Raw genomic sequence first — 21,248 nt, 5'->3', positions numbered from 1 at the left:
TCAGAGACATCCGCCTCCAGGCTTCCCACTGCGGAGTGGCAGCCTTATCATCACGCGTCCTGTCTGGAGGGGGCAGGATGCTCTTGTGAAAGTGTCTGGCTCACGTTATCCTCGGCGCAGGTCATCTATTTGCGGATCAGGGGCCAATCCCAGCAGCTGAAGTGTCTTGTCGGAGGCCAGCTCGGATCACAGGGACCCTCCTGTGTTATCTCTCGAGTGCTGGGCCTTGGCAGAGGTTGTGAGAGTCTGGGCTGGCGCGGCCCTGGCTCACTGTCCAAAGACGAGCGCTACTTAAAACCAGCGCTAGCCAATGCTGGCGCTCTGAAGCCGTAGAGGCCTGCGCCGAGCCGGGTTCAAGTGCCTCGTGTCTGGCCCAGCAGGCGTCAGGTCCAGGTGCAGAGATGAATAGGGTGTTTTTGTCTACCTATGTTTCACACTTTTTTCCTCTCTGTTTTTCTGTCCTTTTACTGCTCTCTCTCCTCTCGCTCTCCCCTTTTCTCCCCCACTACATATTTCATGTTTGAATCCTTTTTTTCTATTTCCTTTCTTCTCCTTTCGTTATTACTCTCTTCTCCTTTCATTATCACTCTCTCACTCCCCTTTACTTCTCTATCTCCCCCACTCACCCCCTCCATGTATCCTTCTTCCTCTTCATAACTCACGCTCTCTGTCCCGTCGTCTCTCCTCATGTGTCCCAGTTCAGGTTGGGTGAGGTGGAGCTGCAGCCGGTGCCAGAGCCTGCGGCAGCGGTCCGGGAGCTCATCACACACGGCCTGGAGCGCGGGGCCCAGCTGCACGGCAGGAACCAGCAGCTGCAGCAGGAGAACCAGAGGCTCAAGCAGGAGCAGCAGCGCATCACTGGAGAGTAGGTCTACCTTCTGCTGCCATCCTTCTCTCCTACACCTGTCTGTCTCCTTACCCTGGGTACCGGCCCACAAGGAGGCCACAAGGAGGCCACAGGGCTGTATGTACATACTGTATAATAGTAAGACAATTGGTCTAATTAGGCCTTTTCTGAGGTGTGTGTGTGTGTGTGTGTGTGTGTGTGTATATATATATATATATATATATATGGTACATATACACACTAACCTTACCCACACCCATGTCACTCACTCTTTGTCTCACGTACACTCACTTTAACACACACACATATTCTGATATGTTTATAGTGTGACAGAAAGACTGTCACACATAGACTTGGTCATTGTATAGACACTCACACCCCCTCTGAGGTTTGCCCTGCTTGGATAAACTTTGTGCCCTGCCCCAGCACGAGGCAAGCTTCCGCCACAGGGAGTGTCCTGGAGCCTGGTGTCTTCACCGCTGCTTTTTATTTTGTTTTGGACACGGTGCTCAGTTAGCGTTCAACTGTTCCATTTGCGTAATTCAAGGTTACTGCTCTTACTCGTGAGACACAGCAACTACCCCCCCACCACCCTCTTGTCTGTATCTGGTTGCCAGGAGACGGCAGTCTCTTTCTGTCTTCCCCTCTTTTCCTCCTTCTGTGAATGAAACACAATGCCTCTGCTCTCATGATGTGAAATTAGCGATGTAACTACACAGGGCTTCTCCAGGAACACACTGAATGTGATGAAACTTATTTAAACCACATGTAAAGGTCATTTTGACCCAGAAAATAGAGGAGTTGAGGGGGAATCCCAGATCTCGTCTGGATGGTTTTTCCCTCCCAAAATGAAATCAAGGGGAGGCTTTTTAAACAGCTTGAACATGACCTTCAATTCATCCATCCAGTCATCAGTATGTCATGCTAGATTTTCTTTTATTGTTCAAATGTGGGGCCAAATTTAGTGGAAAATGTGTTTTTAGCAAAGTAGCTCACACCCAAAAAAAACAATACAATGGCATGATGTTACAACATGAACATATATTTAAACTGTTCTTCTATTTGTTTATGTGAAAAACATCTTCTTAGTCATAATAGTAGCCAGGAAAGGCAGAAAGGACCCCGTTTAAATTGGAGGCTTTGATGGAGGATTGACATCTCTTCTCCTGACTAGAATTCCACTATAAAAGGGAAGCTTCTCTTTTCTTTAGTTGGAAGAAAGAAACTACACCATGGAAAGAAAAAAAAAATGTTAGTGATGGAAACAGCAATGGTACTGCATTAAACACATACCTCTATTCAGACTATTGACATGTAGTACACTATTAAGTAGTCTACAATTACAAACTTTTCTTTCAAATGATTTTGCTGCTAGTGTGAGATATTCAGTACAGCAGTATGAGATATTCAGATCTAAAGGTGGGACAAAATGAGAATTCATACTGCAAACAAGAATGGTCAGGTTATTGTAATATTATTAAAACAGAAGAAAGAAAATGGTTAAAATGCTCTTGTAGACACACATATACAGTATATATTTAAATATACAGTATATGCAATCACCAGTACTGCTGTTTACGCTGTCAACAGACTCATTGGAACAGGCCTAACCACCACATAAATATATATACGAGAACACTATAAAACCATTCATATCATGGGTGGGAGGAAACTGTGTGCTATTTACTTGTCCATACACTAAGGTGTGTGTGTGTGTGTGTGGTATGTATTTATGTATGTGTGTGTTTGTGTGTCCGCTTGTGTGCATATTTACGGGTCTGTAAAAGTGCGTGTATTGATATCAGAGTCTGTGTGTGCGTGTGTGCGTGTGTGCGTGTGTGTGTGTGTGTGTGTGTGTGTGTGTGTGTGTGTGTGTGTGTGTGTGTGTGTGTGTGTGTGTGTGTGTGTGTGTGTGTGTGTGTGTGTGTGTGTGTGTGTGTGTCATTGTTTGAGAGATTGAGGAGAAGTGTAAATAAGTGATCATGTCTTAGAACCTGTAGCTGTGGCCTGTGTCTGTGACTCCTACCGTCTGGTTGAAGCTTCACCACCTGCGTGCCGGGCGGAGTGCTTCACCCTCACGTTTGGGCCAGGCGGTAGTGATGACATCACCGTACAGCCCCTGTCTAGCCACAGACCCAACTCCGCCCGAACCAGCGACACATGAAGCGTCACGCTCTCAAATAAGACTGTTACTTTATGGCTGTTTTCTCTTCTCCCTCCCCCTCTTTGTGTTGTTGTGTGTGTGTGTGTGTGTGTGTGTGTGTGTGTGTGTCTTTAGTCTGGGTGGTAGTCAGTCTTGCCCAGGCTGTAAGTGGACTGACGTTATCCCACAGGTGTAGTGCCTTTTTAATGGCGCTGTTTTTTTCCATTTTGAGCCTGAGAGAAGGGGGCACAAGTGACAGAGAATCCAAAACAGTCCATGACGTAAGGCTCCAGAGTTGGTCTCAGTCGCCGCTTGAGCCAAGCCCAAAACACTGTCTCCAAGCCCCTTCCTATGCGGGCAGCAGCCGGTGGGTTCTATTACACAACCTGTCCATACCCATTCCCCTCCAACCCCAGCCCAGCCAAACGGGAAATGAGATTAGACCCGGGATATGGGAATAGCTCTGTTGCTGGATGGACACGGCTGCATCCTGACCCCCTTTCCCCTTCTCTTCCCTTCACTCTCCCTCCCTCCAGCATGGAGCGCTACGTCCATGGGAAGGAGACCCTGGAGCAGGAGCTCTACAGCCGCTTCGTCGTGGTGCTGAACGAGAAGAAGGCCAAGATCCGAGCGCTGCAGGCCAGGGTGAAGCAGCTAGAGGAGTCCTTGGAGGAGGGGCGAGAGCCAAGGTAGGGCCACCAACCCCAAGCCTGACGTCCGGTCACCTCTCACAGATCATGTGACGACGAGCTCAAGGCTAGAGTGCAAGATAGGCACTTTTAGCGATTTGTGTCACGTAGTCACATAATGCAATGTGGGTATGTGTAAATTATGTTGAAATCCGGTCTTGTGCTGTATGGTGTGCAAATCAGTCACAGAATCACTTCCCACTTTGCGTTATTGAGAAGTAGATGATGTGATTGAATATTGTTAAGGAACTAACTTTTGGATGCCATTCCGTATCACCTGTGCTCATTTCCAGGTCAGCAATGACCGCAAACAATGCAAGGGCAAGAGCGCTGTCTGTCTAGCCAGGTAGAAGTCCCTGTAAAGCAGGGCTCTTCAATTAGTTTGGAGCTGGGGCCGGTGCTTGAAACTGAGGCAAAGTCAGGGGCCGGAGGATATGAGTAATCACGGTAACAAATAAAGAAATTACAACAACTTACTAAAGGAGTCAATATATTCTATTTTGTAAGTGCTTAACAACATATGCCCGAGAGGCCGCATAGGCCCAAGGATTCAAAAATCAAACCAGGTGAGCAATAACCAAGCCATATTAACAGACAATTGGAGAAATGCAATTAACTTACAAAAAACGTGCACTTCAATGTACATAGCTGTACCAACACAACTTTACTGGTCATTATCCTCCATATTTAAGATTAAACTGATTTGAGTGACAGGCAGAATCAAATGTATCTCCACCAACAAAGTGCATTGCATGGAACTGAATAGAATTGCAACAACTTGAAAGTGCATGGTATTCTATCAAGGAAATGTGTTTCAAATTTCATCACTCAGTTCAGGTGAACTGTATCAGTTGTTTAGAATTTCATTCATTTAACTGGCAAACAACTTCCAAGTGCACCAATTTTTCTTTTACTATTCTGCCCCAGCTTCTGTGTGTGTAGCGTGGTCACTCTAGCCTGCTACATTGGCTCGGCAGATAGATAACAGCAGAGGTGTAAAAAGTACTGAAATGTTGTACTCAAGTAAAAGTACAATTACTTTGATGAAATTTTACTTAAGTACAAGTAAAATTACCCATCTAAAAATCTACTCAAGTAAAAGTAAAAAGTAGTTCATTTAAAATGTACTTTAAGTAAAAGTTACTTAGTTACTTTCAACAACTTGATGGGGGCCGCTCCTATATAGTGCAAAAAAGGATAAGGAGTCATAAATCCAATACAAAAACTAGTTATTTTTAATTAAAGGAGAATCTTTAGGAATATAGGTGCAATGACATTAAACATGTTAAACATTAAACATGTCAACACAACATTTAAGAACTTTTGGGAGGACATGAACCACATGACAGCTAAAATAAAAAGTTAAAATGCCGCTGCCGCTGACCCACTGTAAACTTTGGTTACTTTACTTATGTCCACCTTAAGAACATTAGTCTACAAACTTCTTGTTGAGTTTGAGCAGCAGCTGAGTTTTCAAGGTGAGTATAGTTCATCCGGGCTCGCTTTGCATTGAACAGCAATCCAGCACAGCTGAAGAGTCGCTCGCAGGCGGCCGAGGCAGGTAGGCTAGTATTGAGTTTCCGGGACAGTTTTTTGATATTCTGAAAGGCGTTCAGCAGATCCATATTGACTGAGACACAGGCTAGGTACCCTTCTAACTCCCCTGTACCTTCTGACCTTTTGGACTTCATTGAGGAAAATAAATCATCTTCATCTGATGAATGTTGTCCAACTTGCTCCAGCCTCCAACATCTGGTCAAGATGTTGTCTGACAGACTAGACCTGTAGAATGACAAACAACATTTCTGACAATTAAGTATTGAGCTGCAATCAAGAGTGCATCATAACACAGAAATAGCTATAAATAGCAACTTGAGATGACAAACCTACAGTATATATACAGAATTATAGCATTATTTTCTATTTCTACATGCATCACAATTCATAATCCTCAATTCTTGCTAACCGAGACCCCTGAGCATGAACATGAAACGTTGCACCTGCACGTTGCAAAGCCACCACTTATCTGACTAAACATCGTGATAAATTCCAGATAACGACATACACATTGACTTGTCCAACTGTCTGACAACGATGGTGTGCGCATTCACGTTGCTCTGTTGCAAGGCATGGGAGCCAGCCAAATGATTAGCCTAATATCAGTTTATGTGGTGTATTTCATTGCTGATGACTGATCTGCAGTCTTTAACACAATATGAAAGACTGAACATAATAATGCTATGACCTGAAACGAATGGAAGACAGGAATGGAATTATTATTAGTCTATTGGATGACGGCTGTTAACTGAAGGGTGGACATGAGGGGTGTGCACGACTAACTATCTTGACGTTAGCATACTCAGGGCGGTTGCAAGTGCTAGCCAAAATGAGGCTACTAGTGCCATGAAACGCATATTTTGCTTAATGGAGCAAAGCTAACTAAACGACAAAAATGCTGTCTGAACTACTAATAGAAAGGGACAAATACTGTACTTACCCACACAGCCTTGCGCAGATTTGAAGATGAATTTTTATAAGCAGAAAGTTCTGACTGGCGGGTTAGGCACAGTTTACACAGCATTATATAGCTGTTGCCTCTTTTACGTTGGAAGGCAAACTGCTTGCTCAGATGTGGCCACGGGTTTTCTTCATCTTCTTTAATTTCAACTGGCGGAAAGTTCGGTGCTTCAGCTTGTTGGTTGACCGCAGCTTGTTGGCAGTCTGCACTATCATCTTCCTCCATCTCTATCTCTCGTGACTCGGCACCGGTGCCTTGCATCGACTCCATCATCCACTCTATGCAGCATCCACCACTGCAGCGAGAATTGTCGTGCGCGATTCCCACCTTGAACTATGTTTTTTTTTTTTTTTTTACTCAGTAACGGATGTAATTTCCATCGTAGCGAAGTACAATACTTCAGTCAAAATCTACTTAAGTAAAAGTAAAATTACCAATTTCAAAAACTACTTAAAAATTACAAAGTACACAAAAAAACTACTCAATTACAGTAACGTGAGTAATTGTAATTCGTTACTTTACACCTCTGGATAACAGTTTCCCCAAGAGAAAGTCTGAAGCTTGAAGTTCTTTTCAAACCTTTACTTAGGAAGCACTGTAAAACTGAGCAGACATACAGAATACATCTTAGTAATCTCATCTCGTAACATTCGTTTCTAAAAACAATCACTTAGCATTGCATGTTTAACTGTGATAGAAACTACGTTACTAGCTTAATGCTAACTTATAGGGGAAATTCCATAGAGACCGCGCTAGCGATTAGCATATTCATCAAAGTAAACAATTTGAACAAACTTCGGTTCATTACAAGTGGTTTCCACAAGAAGTAATGTTTCTAAGTAATAACTGATCAACTGTTTGAGAAATACTTACAGGCAAACGTTTTCTGGCCATACTATATGTCAAAGTAGGAAAAAATATACCGCCACCTATAGGGGTGCATTACTGCACGTGAGAGTGTACAATTATAGCCATAGTCACAAACTAAATGACGCTACTGGCCGGATCTGGCCCGCGGGCCGCCTATTGAAGAGCCCTGAGTGCAAAGTGTTATGAGGGTGTTCATTGTAGTCTACATGTGCACAGATCATTCAGAACAGCACCTCTGATCATCTATCTACCTGTACATGTCTAAATAACAACAGGAACGCTACGAAAGCAGGGGGCAGTAAGGCTGCAGAGAGTGGAAGCCCTGGGCAGAGTCCACTGAGGGAGGCCAGTGACTATGGCGCCAGCACTGAGGAGGAAGAGGAGGAGAATGAGCAGCCTTCAACCTCTGGCATCAACACCTCTGCCAAAGGTAAGAGGCAAAATCCCGCTGCTCATTTGAAATTATGAGAAAAGTATCCAGTTGCTGACCAGTGCTAGGCCTTTCCAGTATTATCTTCATCTTTGCCTTGACGTAATTGATTTGGTTGCCTTTGAAATTGTATACCCAAGGCAAGTGGTCCTCCACTTAAATTAAACTATGACTCTAATGATCATCAACATTCTGAATTTCTTCGCAAACTAGAAGGAATTTGACTCCAAGAACTCACATCTTTCACCTCAGTCACACAAGTATATAAACTTAATGTCTGCTTTTTCAACTTAATGTGTTCTGTAAATAACCCCCATATTGTGCTCCATCTCCACCTTCTGAATAAACACCGTAAAACATCTCAATTTCTCTAATCTTCCGAGAGGATGCTTAGGGTCTCTCCACATCCATACACTAATCAGCTGTCTAAGGCCTGAGAATGTAATGGATGAGTAGAACCAAGTGCTCTGAATCATAGCTGGAACAGCTGATGTCCTGAGGAAGGAGCGTATCTCAACAAATCATTCGAGATCCTCCCTGCTCTAGTCCAAGCATTAGCATGGGCTTGGAGTGTGAGCTTAGTTGAGATGAGCAGATCTGAAGAAGCAGCATCCTGAGCTCGTTAAGGTCTTGAGCTCCTCATTAACGTTAGCAGAGCCAGGCCCCGCCTCAGGCCCTACTCAGACTGACGCACACACACCAGGAAGGGCCCACAACCGGCCAGCAGGTAGTCCTTCTTGGCTAATGGCTGTCTGCACTGGCGCTCACACACACACACACACACACACACACACAGGCCTTCCTCCGTCATCAAGTCTGAGAGTGTGCGTAGTCAGTGCTGTGTGACGACACAAGCCAGATCATTATTTGTCTCCTGGACACCCCCAATTTCGACATCGTTTTACTTCAGGGCTATATTTGGGGGGGGGGGGGGGGGCGACTGTGTCTGTTTTCAGCGATGAGTCATTCCCTATACACCAGTTGGGTGTAGCTGCAGAAGAGTTGCTCAACCTCCCCCCCTCCAAACATAAAACTCTTCCAGTAACAGTCTTTCTTGTAAAAAAGGAAAGCTAGCACCAAAACTAGCATTACCCTACTCTCTGTAAAGCTTGTCAGTAAACAAAATGAATGTGATGTATGGTTGCTAGGTGTTGCACACTTTTGTTTAAGTTAAAGACAGAGCTGACAGAATGAGCCATTAGCCATGTATGGCTTTCCCAAGGCTTTCTGGGCAACTCATTGATCACAGCTTATGCCACCCTTGAAACATGTGGAGTTTCCTTTTATGTTGTCATAGTCATGTGATGTGTCCCATATCCCCGAGCGCAAGCAAGCCAGGGGGAAGGTAGCATTTCACGCCGTGTGCCGAAGCAGAAACGTGTAGACATTTCCACATAACGTTACGGCAGAAGTGACCGTGCTCGCGGCTGTCATGGAAACTGGGCTCCGACGTCTGACCGAAAGCAGTCAGGGGATTCCGTTTTCTTTTTCTTTCTTTTTTTTTCTTTCTGTTTCCTTGACACAGAGTCAACAATGACCTAAGGCAGTTGTTACATAACACAGACAGACAAAGTCACCTTTAGCACGATGCAATGAGAGAACACCTCTTCAAAAACCAGGTTATATGTTATTGGCTCCACATAGTGCACACACTCTGCGTTAAATCCCCAGGGCTGAACTCTGAGGAAGAAGAAAAAAATAAATAAAAATCCCCTCTCTTACTCATGGTGCCTCCATGTGATTGATGGCCAATGGGGATGGGAGAGAGACTCGCAGGTTCTCGTGTTGTTTCTCGTAACCAAGACAATGAGTCAGATGTTTGGTGAGTGGCCAGTGAGAGTGAGGGGATGATGCAGACTTAGGATTCCAAATAAATCGGCCTTTATTCTCAATACACCACGACCCAGTCGGACAGATTTTGCGCTCATCAACATGCATTTATTACTACTATACTGCAGTACTCACAAATGGAGATCTATATGTCTCCGCACATGAAAAATAAGTGGTGAAATTGAATGTGCCCCTTGTGACTTAATGAGGTACAAGCCAGTCAAGTTGTTGTGTGGCTGGCAGCCCATGAGGCCAGCTGTGCTATGTGAACACTATCCCTGCTCTCTCTCTCTCTCTCTCTCTTTCTCTCTCTGTCTCTCTCTCTCTCTCTCTCTCTCTCTCTCTCTCTCTCGCTCTAGTGATGCCTTTGGTCAAAGGCTTCACAAGCCATTACCCATACAATCTTACCATGATCTTTCTTTGTGTTTTTTTGTATTATTATGATTATTATTCGACTGCTATTTTGATGAATGAGGCCTTTCAGAAGGATTCTGCGAGCAGATGTGTGGCACAGTTTAAGCAAACAGTAGACGTCCGCCATGATTATTTGGCCAGTTCCACATTTTCATGATCCAGTGGAGTATGTCCACTGAGCCCCCCCCCCCCCCCCCCCCCTCTGTGTTCTTTTGTCACTCAGACGCGTTCAGTCCCATGGACGACGGCGCCGGCGACATCACGGATGTAGCGCCCAGCCGTAAGCGCCGACACCGTCACCTCCAGCTGCTAGAGGCCCAGGCCAAGAAGCGGGCTCTGGAAGAACCACAGAGATCCAGGTACGCCAGAAACCATTGGCCTTTCAAGTGTGTTTCAGATGCTGTCAACCGAAGTATGTAAAACCAATCCTTGCATTTCGAATGTTCTCGTTGTCAGTCCAGAACTTCACCCTCCACCTCATTTGTGGTACGTACTCGCAAAATAAAATAAAAAACCTCCCCCCTTTCCCCCTGTAAATCTGTTACACTGTGACTTTCATTTCGTAGAGTCGCTGAAGTTTTCAAGAAGTCTTAGTCTCTGGTGTATGTTTTTCGCAATTTTGGATACGTTCTCCCAGCTTTAGTAGTGGAACGGATAGTGCGTCTGTTTCTCTGAATCACACTGTCCATGGGGGGGACTTTAATGCTTCCTCTGCCAGCACCTCTGCTGCTGCTGTTTGAGAAATGAATATAATAGCTCTGAAATAAAGTACCCCCCCCCCCCCCGCCTATCGGAACTCCCCCTCTTATTTCTGTCATCAATTTATATAATTCTGCTCTGATAGTTCCCGGGACTATTTTATCGCACGTTAAAAACACCCCCAATGGGGATTGACTTTCTATTGAGTAACACCGGGGTAACGATGGAGCCTTACACTGAATCCTTATTTAGCATTTGGCCCTTCCTTCCTTATTATGTTCCTAGAAAAACAACAGGGTAGACAAAATCAAAATCTCCATGCCAACAATCCAGAAATAAAACAGCTCTTCACACCAGATGTGGCGTAAACTAGGTCTGATTTTCACCCCAGTGATGAACACCTTATTAAAGAACATGGCAAAATGTCCACATTCTCAAATAGTTTGTTTGTTTGTTTTATGATCTGTGGACATGGGAACAATTGTGCTATAGTTGTGCCTGTGACACGCAATACCTATTTTTTGTGTCTTAAACAATGGGGTGTTATTGCTATTTGTCATCTCATCACAGTGTTCAGAATCACTTGATAACAAAGGTTTTCGATGTGTGGCTCATGGCATAGGACACACTACAGGAGGAATACAGCTCTATGATGTTCCCTCAAATACATCTTAACTCTTATATCTAAGTTCTGTTGAAGAAAAAGTAACTCTACTACAGAGACAAGTGAACAACTGCACCGTTTATCATGTCACGACTGAAGCAGTTCTTGAAATGGTCACTTTGAGACGACAGCTCTAGCCCCTTTCATTGCATCATTAACATGGTAAAGTGCCATTAAACAAGCTTACACTATGTCACATAGGCTCTAAAATTCATGTCCGCTATCTCATGCATTCTGGCTGTGGGAATCTGTGTCTCAATGCTCAGTGCAGCACAAAATAAACTGTTTCTATTCAGGGGTCATGCCTGACAGAAACAGAAAACATTTCATCAGGCTAGCAGTAAACGCTAACCGCCATTCCTAAGCCATTAAATTGCATTGAGTCACGCACTGACTTAAACTCGGTATTGATTTATTTGGTATTAAGTCGTACACCTTACACAGACTCTTAAAAGCCCGGGCACAACCCTTGATCGTAATAACGAACCATTTCATTAGATTCTATGAAGGGATTTCTTTCAAGTCCATATTTCTTCAGCTAGCATTGGATATTAGCGCACCTAAAAAACCCTGTAACAGCAGTCAATGTCGCTCTGTTTCACTTGTCAGCACACACTTAACAGTATGACGTTCACCTCTCCCCCTGCTGCTTGCCTGCCCTGCCCGGCGTGCCTTCCTGCAGGCCTGCTCCCTGGCCACAGTATGAGTATGAGCGAGCCTGGATTTGGAGCCAGGCTGGAAGTGTGTGTGCACCAGGTTGATGCAGGCGATGGAGCGTTTGTCTTGGACGGGGTCTCTCTATCCAAGGGGTCTGCACACCACTGGCCCAGTCTCAGGACCAGACTAAGACTTTCCACTCCTCAGTGGTCCAGCAGCACATTTGATGGAATAAATAGTGGTCGTTGTTCGGCATCAGGAGCGGTGGTTTTAATCAGGCTCACGGACTGAAGTGCTTGGGACCATCATGTGCAGCTTTGTACATGCATAGCCCCAAGATCATGTTTACATTCCTTAACATCTCAGCATGCTGTTGTACTGAAAGGCAGCTTTTTAGTCTTGGCTGTAAACAAGTTTGATTTATTGCCAAAGCATGACCAAACCTTATTTCATCCCCTTTGTTTTAACACAAGCCTTCTGTAAAGAGATAATAAAGGGATGAACAATATATCTCTTAAATAGAGCAGTTCATTTCTGGTCTCTCTCTCTCTACCCAACTTGAAGCACAAAGGATATTGCGAGTTATTCCAGCTACCAACAAACTCCTATCACTAATGAGTCATTTAGAGGCTGTTAAATGGCCAATTTACGAGCAGTGGGCACAGTTTGAGGAGCTGTGAATAGTATGACAGAGAAGGCACTGTTGGTAGTCTGGGACGTGGCCAGTCTTTGACTTGTTTAAGACAGGTGAGGTTACATCTCCCACAGGCTCAGCTATGATACCCTGTCTCCCCAGACAGCAAATTCAGATGTAGGTTTTTCCACCACAACACAACTCTTTCTCCATCTGCCAAGAGAACTGAGAATTGGCTAGTCACTAAAGGCAAGTTGCTTTTCTGTGTACATCTGCTCCTACAAAGCCCATTTTATGATAAAAAAAGATAAGTTAGCAGCTGCAGTCCTTAAATACCCTTTGTTTGCTGGATGAACCTTCACCACCTCAGTCACATCATTTCAGTATGTATGCTTTGGACCACAGTGGCCTTCGCAGCCCAATTCTAGTCTTCCTCCAAAGGCCGTGCCACCCTTTCATTTTCGTGTCTTCCCATGCAGGTTGTCCCAACAGAGAAGGGTTCAGAGAATCTGACTGAAGAAGAGAGGTCAAACAGAGAGAGAGAGAGAGAGAAAGAGTGAGAGTGACACAGAGAGAGAGTGACACAGAGAGGGCCAAGGAAGATGGATGGCTATTGGACTGAGGTTTTCTGTCGTCCTTCCACAGCTGACTGGCTGTAGAGTTGGCGAAGCGTGCCCACAGACAACAGAAGATCCCTGTGAGATAGCATGACATCAATGTCTTGACTGTTCGCTTTAGTATCACTTCAAAATGGTTGCCATTTTCAAGTCCAGTAATTAAGGATTTATTACTATTTAATTGGCTGTGTGTTCACTATTGAGTAAGTGAAGAGGATGTCACTGCATTGACTACTGGATGTTTATTTATTTATTTCCTTTTGTTTAATGGCAAGTAGAATGTATAAGTGACATCATTGCTTGATCTGACAGGAGATTATGCAGTTTATACAGGAGTTTACGTCAAATACAATGTTTTGGCATTAAAATTGTCCCTTTGGCAAGATTATTGTCTCAACTTGTTCAGACAAGGATTCTGGTCTCCATTCAAAGTCTGACTACTTGTGATCATTTGAATTGCACACGTAGATTATTTTAGCTGCTGTTCGCAGTGGCCTAGTTTCCTATGCATTTCCTGGTTCCCATGAAACATTTTGGCACACACTGGTTTTGACTCTAAAGCCGGCTCATAGTTCAGTGATATGACTGGCAGGGAAACTTATAAGCCACCTGTGGCCCAGGCAGAGGCTTTTGTCAGTGGAAAATGACTGAAAAAGCCTGTACTTAATAAAGAGATCGGAGTTTGATCCAGACCCAGATTGCTTCCAAACTAATGATGAGCCTAAGACTTTGGCTCACTTTATTATGTTGTTGCACTACAACCTGAACCAAGGGGAAAATGTCAGCTCTCCAATAATGGGAATGCCATACTGTAAGGTCAACGTAAGCGACTTTGAGTGTTTTTTTGTTTTGTTTTGTTTTTTGTGGATGAAGAATCAGTCACATCAAAGACAAGATGGCATCAAACATAACCACACATGCAGTATTTCTCTTTAGTGGGTCTGAGTGTGTCAGCATACCTTCCCTGGCCAAGACTGGATTGTATATTCCCTGGAGAGCTATAAAGTTCTGACTGCTCACTGCTCTTCCCCCAGCTAAACTCCTGTTTCATCCTAACTGCTTCCAGAGGGTTCCACCATTCAATGCAGTTGGTTATGATTTAAAGAGAAATGAAAGTAAATGCATCCCTCTTCTTTCAAAAGGCGTGACCCACCCTTTCTCCTCAGCTTGATTGAGTCACTAAAGCCATTGAACGGAGCTATGGAAACAGAGAGAGTGCAGTTCAAAAGAGAGAACAAGGGCTTGACTGAAAACACTAATGGCGTCCTGTGTCCAGTGGTTTTCTTCTTGGTGCTTTCCCCAAGTGAATTTCTTTTATATTGAATGGGTACTAATCTTGCATACAACAGGCTGCTGAGTGTGGGTGCCCTACATGTCAGTCTCTCAGCTGTATCCCCAGGAATGACTTCCAGATGTTACCAGGACAGAAGTTGATGAGCAGACTGGTATTTACTAGCTTGTCTCAGAAAGCCCTTTCTGCAGGGATTTTCCTGAGTTACCGTATGCGCTATGGCCTATATGCACTTGGAGGTCGTAACCTTCATAGGTTTGAGGTTGTAAGATTGTAGGTGCTGAGTTCATGTTGAACTCCTAGTTAGGATATTCAACATATGACATTTTCATAAAGAAAACCATATTGATGTAACATCAGTTGTACAGTTTAAAATACATTCTCAAATTAAAGATATTAGAGCTGCAACAACTAATCGACTTAATTGACTAAAATCAATTGTAAATATAGTTGCCAACTAATTTAATAGTCAATTAGTTAAACATCATTAAGCACGTTATTGCTGGCATTAACTAGCTCATTAGACATAAGACCATACTTTCATTGGCGGGCAGCAAACAAAGTCTGCTGACCATGAACTAAAGCTAATTTAATAACTTGTCAAAATCCCTTTGCTAATTTCATACCATGAGCAAGATCCTAAGCGCAAACATCGGTGAGTCAGCACAGTGCTCCCACACGCCACACTAGGGGTGGGCGATATGACCAAAATCTTCTATCACGGTATTTGTAATTTTATATCACGGTTACGGTATATATCACGGTTTATTATACGTAGGGTGACCAGATTTGGGTTTTTGAAAAAGAGGACACTTCAGCGGTGGCGAAATGTGTCCACAGACATTTATTTATTGACCCTTAAGAACACTAAGGTGCAGAAACAATACTGCCTCAATAGGCTATTGGCCTAAGCAATAGTGGCCAGTATCCATTGAATCTTTAAATAGTAAAATAAAAGCAAAGTGTATGTAAAAAGAAAAAGGAAAAATCTTTCTGTGGCATTTAATGCAGTGCTTATGTTTCAGTGGTTCTTTAATGTACTTTCAGAAGATAACTCAAGTGTTAAAACTCTCTTTTCAATGTGTGTCCATATGTTAACACAATAATTATGAGATATTTTCTTTATATGGCCACATATTAAAATAAAAAAATTAAGAAGTTGGCCATTACACATAGACATATATACATAGACGCTCCATTGACCGCCTCAGCCTGTTGCTGCGACGTGCTAACGTGATGACGAGGTGATGACTGGTCTGTAAACAGACGCAAGTAAATGATGGAGCTGCAGTTTTTCTGGATAAAAAGCACTATAGATAGTGTTTATATTTCTCAACCGATTTCACTGAGTCGTTTTTATATTCAAGGGTTTATGATCTACGTGGAGTAGCAAAAAAAGTTTTGTCTCCATATTACTTAGAATCTCGTTGGTTTGGCCGTAATCGCCGTTGACATACATACATGTATATGATAATCGCTGCTAGACGCTCACTGTTCTTGTGCTCTCACAGCTCATTCACTTTGAAATACTGAAAAATAAATGCCTACACTAGACACTTTTCAGTCCATATTTTTCAGTATATTGAATCTTGCCCAACAGTCGAGGATTACTCAACAAGTAGGCATGACAGTCCTTGCAGGTTATGTGCTTCAAAATTGTACTGGGTATCGTATTATACGGCTCTTCAGAATGTTCAAAAAAGTTCCGTTGATTTGAATGGGCCACCCCAACGTTCGCAGGTCTGTAATTTCTTTATTTTCACTGGCTGCGAAAATGTAATGACCGCTGACCATCTTTCATATCATTCCGCAAGTAGTCCGGTCATTTAACGTTACGGGAAGTAATGGGTTGCTACGCAACACCTGAAACTTTAGAGTTCTATTTTATTTCTCAGCAGAAATCACAAAACGGCTACAAAATCGTTAAAGAGGTATTTTTGGAGTAATGTCTATTGTTTTGGCGAGTTACTGTATAATAAGAGGGATGAAGTATAGTTCGGAGGTCATTATCTAAAAATTAAATCGATTGGATTTCAAAATAAGAGTATACTGCGGTTGAAACGGTATGGCCAAATCTCTCCCGGTAGACACATTTCTACCGTTGCACGGTATATACCGTCATACCGCCCAGCCCTACGCCACCCTATAGTTTCAGTCCATGCGCAAATGGTCTATCTTCAAATGATAGGGGGTGACACCAGCAGGATCAATAACATTTCAATCTTGGAGCATTTCACCAAACCCTGGCCTTTGCTAAGAGGGTCGTCAGCTGCTTTGCAAGGATACAGAGTTGACCAGGGCATTAACTATTCAAGTCAAGACGGGTCTATGTAGAGACATCCGAGATGTTCAACTGCAGTGTGTTCACAGTCACCAGAGCATGATGGACACAGCCACGTGTTTTTCCACAGCAGTAAACAGACATGTTAGATGTGTGCTTGAGTGTGTGCCACCTGTTTTGGAAGGCTTGAGTTTTATAGAACTTCCTCTAAACAATATGAGCCCCACTTTGTCCTAGATACAACGTGTTTCCTGTTGCAGCCATCACTGCCATCACCAGCTACTATTTAGGCCAAGTCTTAGCCTACATCCAAAAGAAAGTTCTGGAACTCACATTTTAATTGCAGGCCTCAAAGGTATGCATGTCGAACTTAACTCCTTCACAGAATGACTGCAATTGGGCCTTTGCACACATTTTCTTACAGTACACGCTTTTTAAAAATGGCCACTAAAGATGACAGAGCCAAGTTAAATAATACAGCTCATTTTAGTTGTGTTTACAGTCAGCAGTACTGAATGCATGTAGTTATAATGAATAATTCAGTTTGGGACGATTAAAATACATGAGTAGTAAACACAATTAGTTCAAGAAGTGCCTTATCAGATCCATGTCTTTGTAACAGGCATGAAGGTTAAACAAAATTCCATTTATTCTCTTAAAGAAAAAAGAGAAAAAAGAAACACAAATGGTTTACCATGCCGTGGTCTAATGCCAAAAACTGTTGTGTGTGTTCTCCGCCTAGCGAAGCGCATGGGTGTTGGTCAGCTATTTCCTGTAGTCCATTTAAAGAGTCTCATCCCCCTCCCCATAAGTTGTGAAAAATACAGTTGTTCTAAATGGAGTTGTGTTTAATATCAGTCTCATGAACATACTGTATACATGCTCTACCTCAACTGTGACTACAGTTTTAACCACACTGCACTCGCACTTCCAACTGTTCCTTTTGGCCAAAGTTTTCAGCCAACATTTCATTACAATGCAAAACATTTAACACAGTTCAGCTTAAGGTGGTGATAGTAGATAAGGATATGATATGATATCATATGTGGAATATTCTAGATATTAACTTGACGCCACTGGACATGGCAGCATTCAGGAGAACATTTAAAGGCAAAAGCCAGCAATAACATAGTTACTTGTTGCTTGTTCAGAAATACATACATAAAATAAAAACATGTTTCCAATTAAATGTGCCTATTCCAAAGTAGGCTTTGAATGGAAAACAGAAAGTATAAATAAATGGCAGTGATAGGAGGGCCACTTTAAGCAGCATTTGGTTAGATTATTCAATTAAATGGTAAGGAATCATAATAACATTTGGTATGGATTACAAGTTCTATTTCATTACTGTTAAGCAACAAATTCAATACAGTGATTGATTGATTGATTGATTGATTGATTGATTGAGTGATGGATTGAGTGAATTGGTTCATTTGATGACTTAACACAATGAATCAAAGCTTTTTATTTCTGAAAGAGCACCAGTTTTTTGGTGAAATTCAGTGTGGTATGCAACCAATTGACTGAATTTGGCACAAGTACCACAGGTCTTTAAATGCTCTTAAGAATTTGTCTCTTTTTTTTTTCTTGTTCAGATGTGATCAGAAACTGCAGTCTACAGTGTCTCTTTGTCTCAGGCTTTTCCTACCAAACAATAATTATGATTTCACAGCAATATTTATATTTCCTTTTGACTGTGGGGTGTCCAGTGAAGATATGTAGACTAGCGCCAGTTCTATTTAGGCTTCTCCCTATAATGAAAATTATGGCAATATTTTATGGAGAAACTTCATGAAATGTTCATTGTATTAAAAATGTTAAAAGCTGTTGGAGCTTGCGCAATCTTATGAGTAATCAGTCTGTAAACCCCTTAGCTGATCTTATTTACTCATTACAGTATTCATTTACTGTAATATGTGACAGCCAGATGAATCCACTCCGGACAAACCTGGTTCTAATAAAAGAGACCTTGGTTTCCAGTGGTGAGCTCTTTTAAGAGTGTGGGAGCGCTTTACGTGTGTTCTGTTAACTTGTTAATGAACTCCACCCCCTCCACCCCCCCCCCCCCCCCTCCCCCAAAATGGTGTGTGAGCCTCTGAATTGTTTGCTACTGTGATGGTGCAGATGATCCACAGAAGCAATGTTTTTTGACAAACTGAAAATACCAAATATACAGACATTATAGTAATAAGGATGTGATGGATTTGGTGATAATTCTGCTATAAGCATGTTGATACAGGTCACTGAACCACTTTGAACTTGCTAGCTACTGACGGCTACTGACACACCTCAATTCACTGTAGAGCTCTATGAGTAAACATGTGAACATGACCGGACACCTCGGATGTTGACACTTGACACAATGAGATGGCAGTTGTCTGACTGTCAGGGGAATAGTTGACCACTTTAAGACTTCCTGTTCTCTTTCAGGTTTGTGAATGCAAAACACAGTGGTCACCACGTGCCAGTCCTGCTCCTCTGTGGTTTCAGTGAGTGCAGACACCTGGTCCTCAGGTCCGTGGTGTTTTGCTTGATGCACCCTCCTCGATTAGCAGACGTCCACCTACCCCTTCCCCTTTTAATTATTTGGAGGCTGTTGAAATAGTTGGAAAATGAAGGCGTTTGCGACATTGTTGGTTGTTTCAAGTGAGTTTTTGCAGGAGAGGTGAGAAGCTGCCAATAGCTTGAGACCCCAACATTATCTAAACTTTCCCATACAGTATATACTGCATACCTGTACTCTATCATTTGTCAGCAGCTTCAACCACAAACCTTTACTTTCAAACCGTGGGATTGTATAAATCCTCAGAGGGTTACATTTTCACAGGCGTAAAGGATCATCAGTGAACCATAGATAAACTGAAATTTGAGTTTCTATCAACTGTGTCTTCAAGACTCACAGCGTTTAAAAATAAAGACAATGCCAACCTCTGGTCCTTGTTGAGTGTGAGGGTTTCTGTTGGGGGCAGTGGGGTGATCAGAGGCCATGTGTTTTGATGCATGGCACTAGTTGAGACAGAGATTTAAAGGTTACATGATACTCGGCACATCCTGAAGTTTACTGGGACGCGGGGCAGTAAATCGCTGCAATTTCCCCATTGGCCTGCTTTCCTGTTGGGGTTTCAAAGGCTTCTCTCAGTGGACTAAACTTTCTTGACAGAAATTCGAATTTGTGTACCATGGGAAGAATTGTTTTTCGCTCCCTTCTACTAATCCGAATGGGAGTTGTTCAAATCAATTGTGTGGCTTTATATAGTCTTAAATGAACCCCCATTCTATGAAGCTTTTGTGTGATGAGTAGATGTTTGTATTTAGGGTAAAATACACTTACAAGAGAATGCTCTGCAGGGGGTGCTTGGGGACATTATTAAGTGTGTGTATCTGGTCTCATCAGCTCTTCTCAAAGGTGCTATCTATTACAGCATCTCATTCCTCATTCCTTGCACTGTAGCATCTGATGCCATTTTTACAGACGACTGGCGATTGCTTAGTCCTTTCTCTCATTGGTCCATTCTCTCACAGAGTTTCATGTGATAGCTTTGTTCTTTCATCCCAAAACCAAGTAGATAGCTGATCTCACCTGAATCCTGTTGATTACCAGCAAGTAGCTGCATGCATTGTCTTGTTACAATGGATTGTGTGTTTGTTTGTTTTTTATTCAGTCGAAGCCCTTTAAGCTACATGTTTGTGTTTTAAAGGGAGCTTAGGCGGCATCTTGACCTCATATCATGCTCTGCCACACATCTTCCCCATACACCACCCTTGTCCTTTGAATCCCCTACAGTCCTGTGCTGGGACAGATCGGTTTGGGGCAACCATACGTGTCGTGCTGCTTAATTGACGACCACAATGGGGCTCAATTACAGTGGAGAAAGCCTGAGGAACGGGCTGACCTGTTGAGCACCTTGACAGCCTTCATGCTTAGGCACCATGCTATTACAGCCCGGTGCCTGTGGCAGCTTCCCATTAGCATGGCTCTTGTGCTGATCACAGAGGAGCAGGGGATGAGCAGAGAGCCCTCTGTGTGTTATTACCATTACACCGTGTTACCTGTCAGAGTTTCTCCTACGGTTGGTTTCATTTACTGAGGAATTACATACATTAGCTGGGTGCTTGACTGTGCTCCATGGACATGTGTATAATCATTGTGTTAGTCGCATAGTTATAACTGACTGCATTTTTTTTGTTATTTTTAGGAATGAGCAGACACATGCCAAGGCAGAGGCCAAAACAGAGGCCGCCCCTCGTCCAGCACAAGTCCCAAAAGCGAATCCCGAACCAGAGGACCTGTTTGATGACATTTGACCTCTTCTTCATTCATTTCCCCACATATCTGTGGAAAGGATGCTGTTTTTAGTAAGAAGCCTGCTGACAATGAATGGAACAATTTCCATCATTAATTTAAACACTTCCCTCATTCTGTGAACCTGCAAAAAATCCTTTTTTTATCTTTGTATGCTATTCTTTTGTACTGTAAAGCTGTATCAATAAAGTATTTTATTGTTTATTCATTCATCTTTTTTATTGTGTGTTTTATGTATTTTATTTAGCCTCATCATTTTCTATTTTCGTGTCATTGTAAACAACACGTCTTTGGATACTTTTGTCATCCTTTAAACCTTTCATAAATTAGCTACAATGGAACTGGTCTTTGTAGATGAGAG

General features: G+C 42.8%; 1 protein-coding gene across 1 annotated transcript in view; it reads left to right on the top strand.

Moving 5' to 3' along the window:
* xrcc4 (X-ray repair complementing defective repair in Chinese hamster cells 4) overlaps nucleotides 1-21,097 on the top strand; it is a 21,519-nt gene extending 422 nt beyond the window's left edge. Inside the window, exons 2-7 of the mRNA XM_042709416.1 lie at nucleotides 5-329; nucleotides 530-865; nucleotides 3,527-3,679; nucleotides 7,343-7,497; nucleotides 9,965-10,100; nucleotides 20,781-21,097. Of these exons, the coding sequence (XP_042565350.1) occupies nucleotides 5-329; nucleotides 530-865; nucleotides 3,527-3,679; nucleotides 7,343-7,497; nucleotides 9,965-10,100; nucleotides 20,781-20,889 (1,214 nt within the window). The 3' untranslated portion in view covers nucleotides 20,890-21,097. The remainder of the gene's footprint in view (nucleotides 1-4; nucleotides 330-529; nucleotides 866-3,526; nucleotides 3,680-7,342; nucleotides 7,498-9,964; nucleotides 10,101-20,780) is intronic.
* The last annotated feature ends 151 nt before the right edge of the window (nucleotides 21,098-21,248 follow it).

Source organism: Clupea harengus, chromosome 12 (assembly GCF_900700415.2).
Source record: "Clupea harengus chromosome 12, Ch_v2.0.2, whole genome shotgun sequence".
Classification (NCBI taxonomy): domain Eukaryota; kingdom Metazoa; phylum Chordata; class Actinopteri; order Clupeiformes; family Clupeidae; genus Clupea; species Clupea harengus.
Note: the sequence above shows the minus strand (reverse complement) of the source record. Positions and strands in the feature narration are given on the sequence as shown.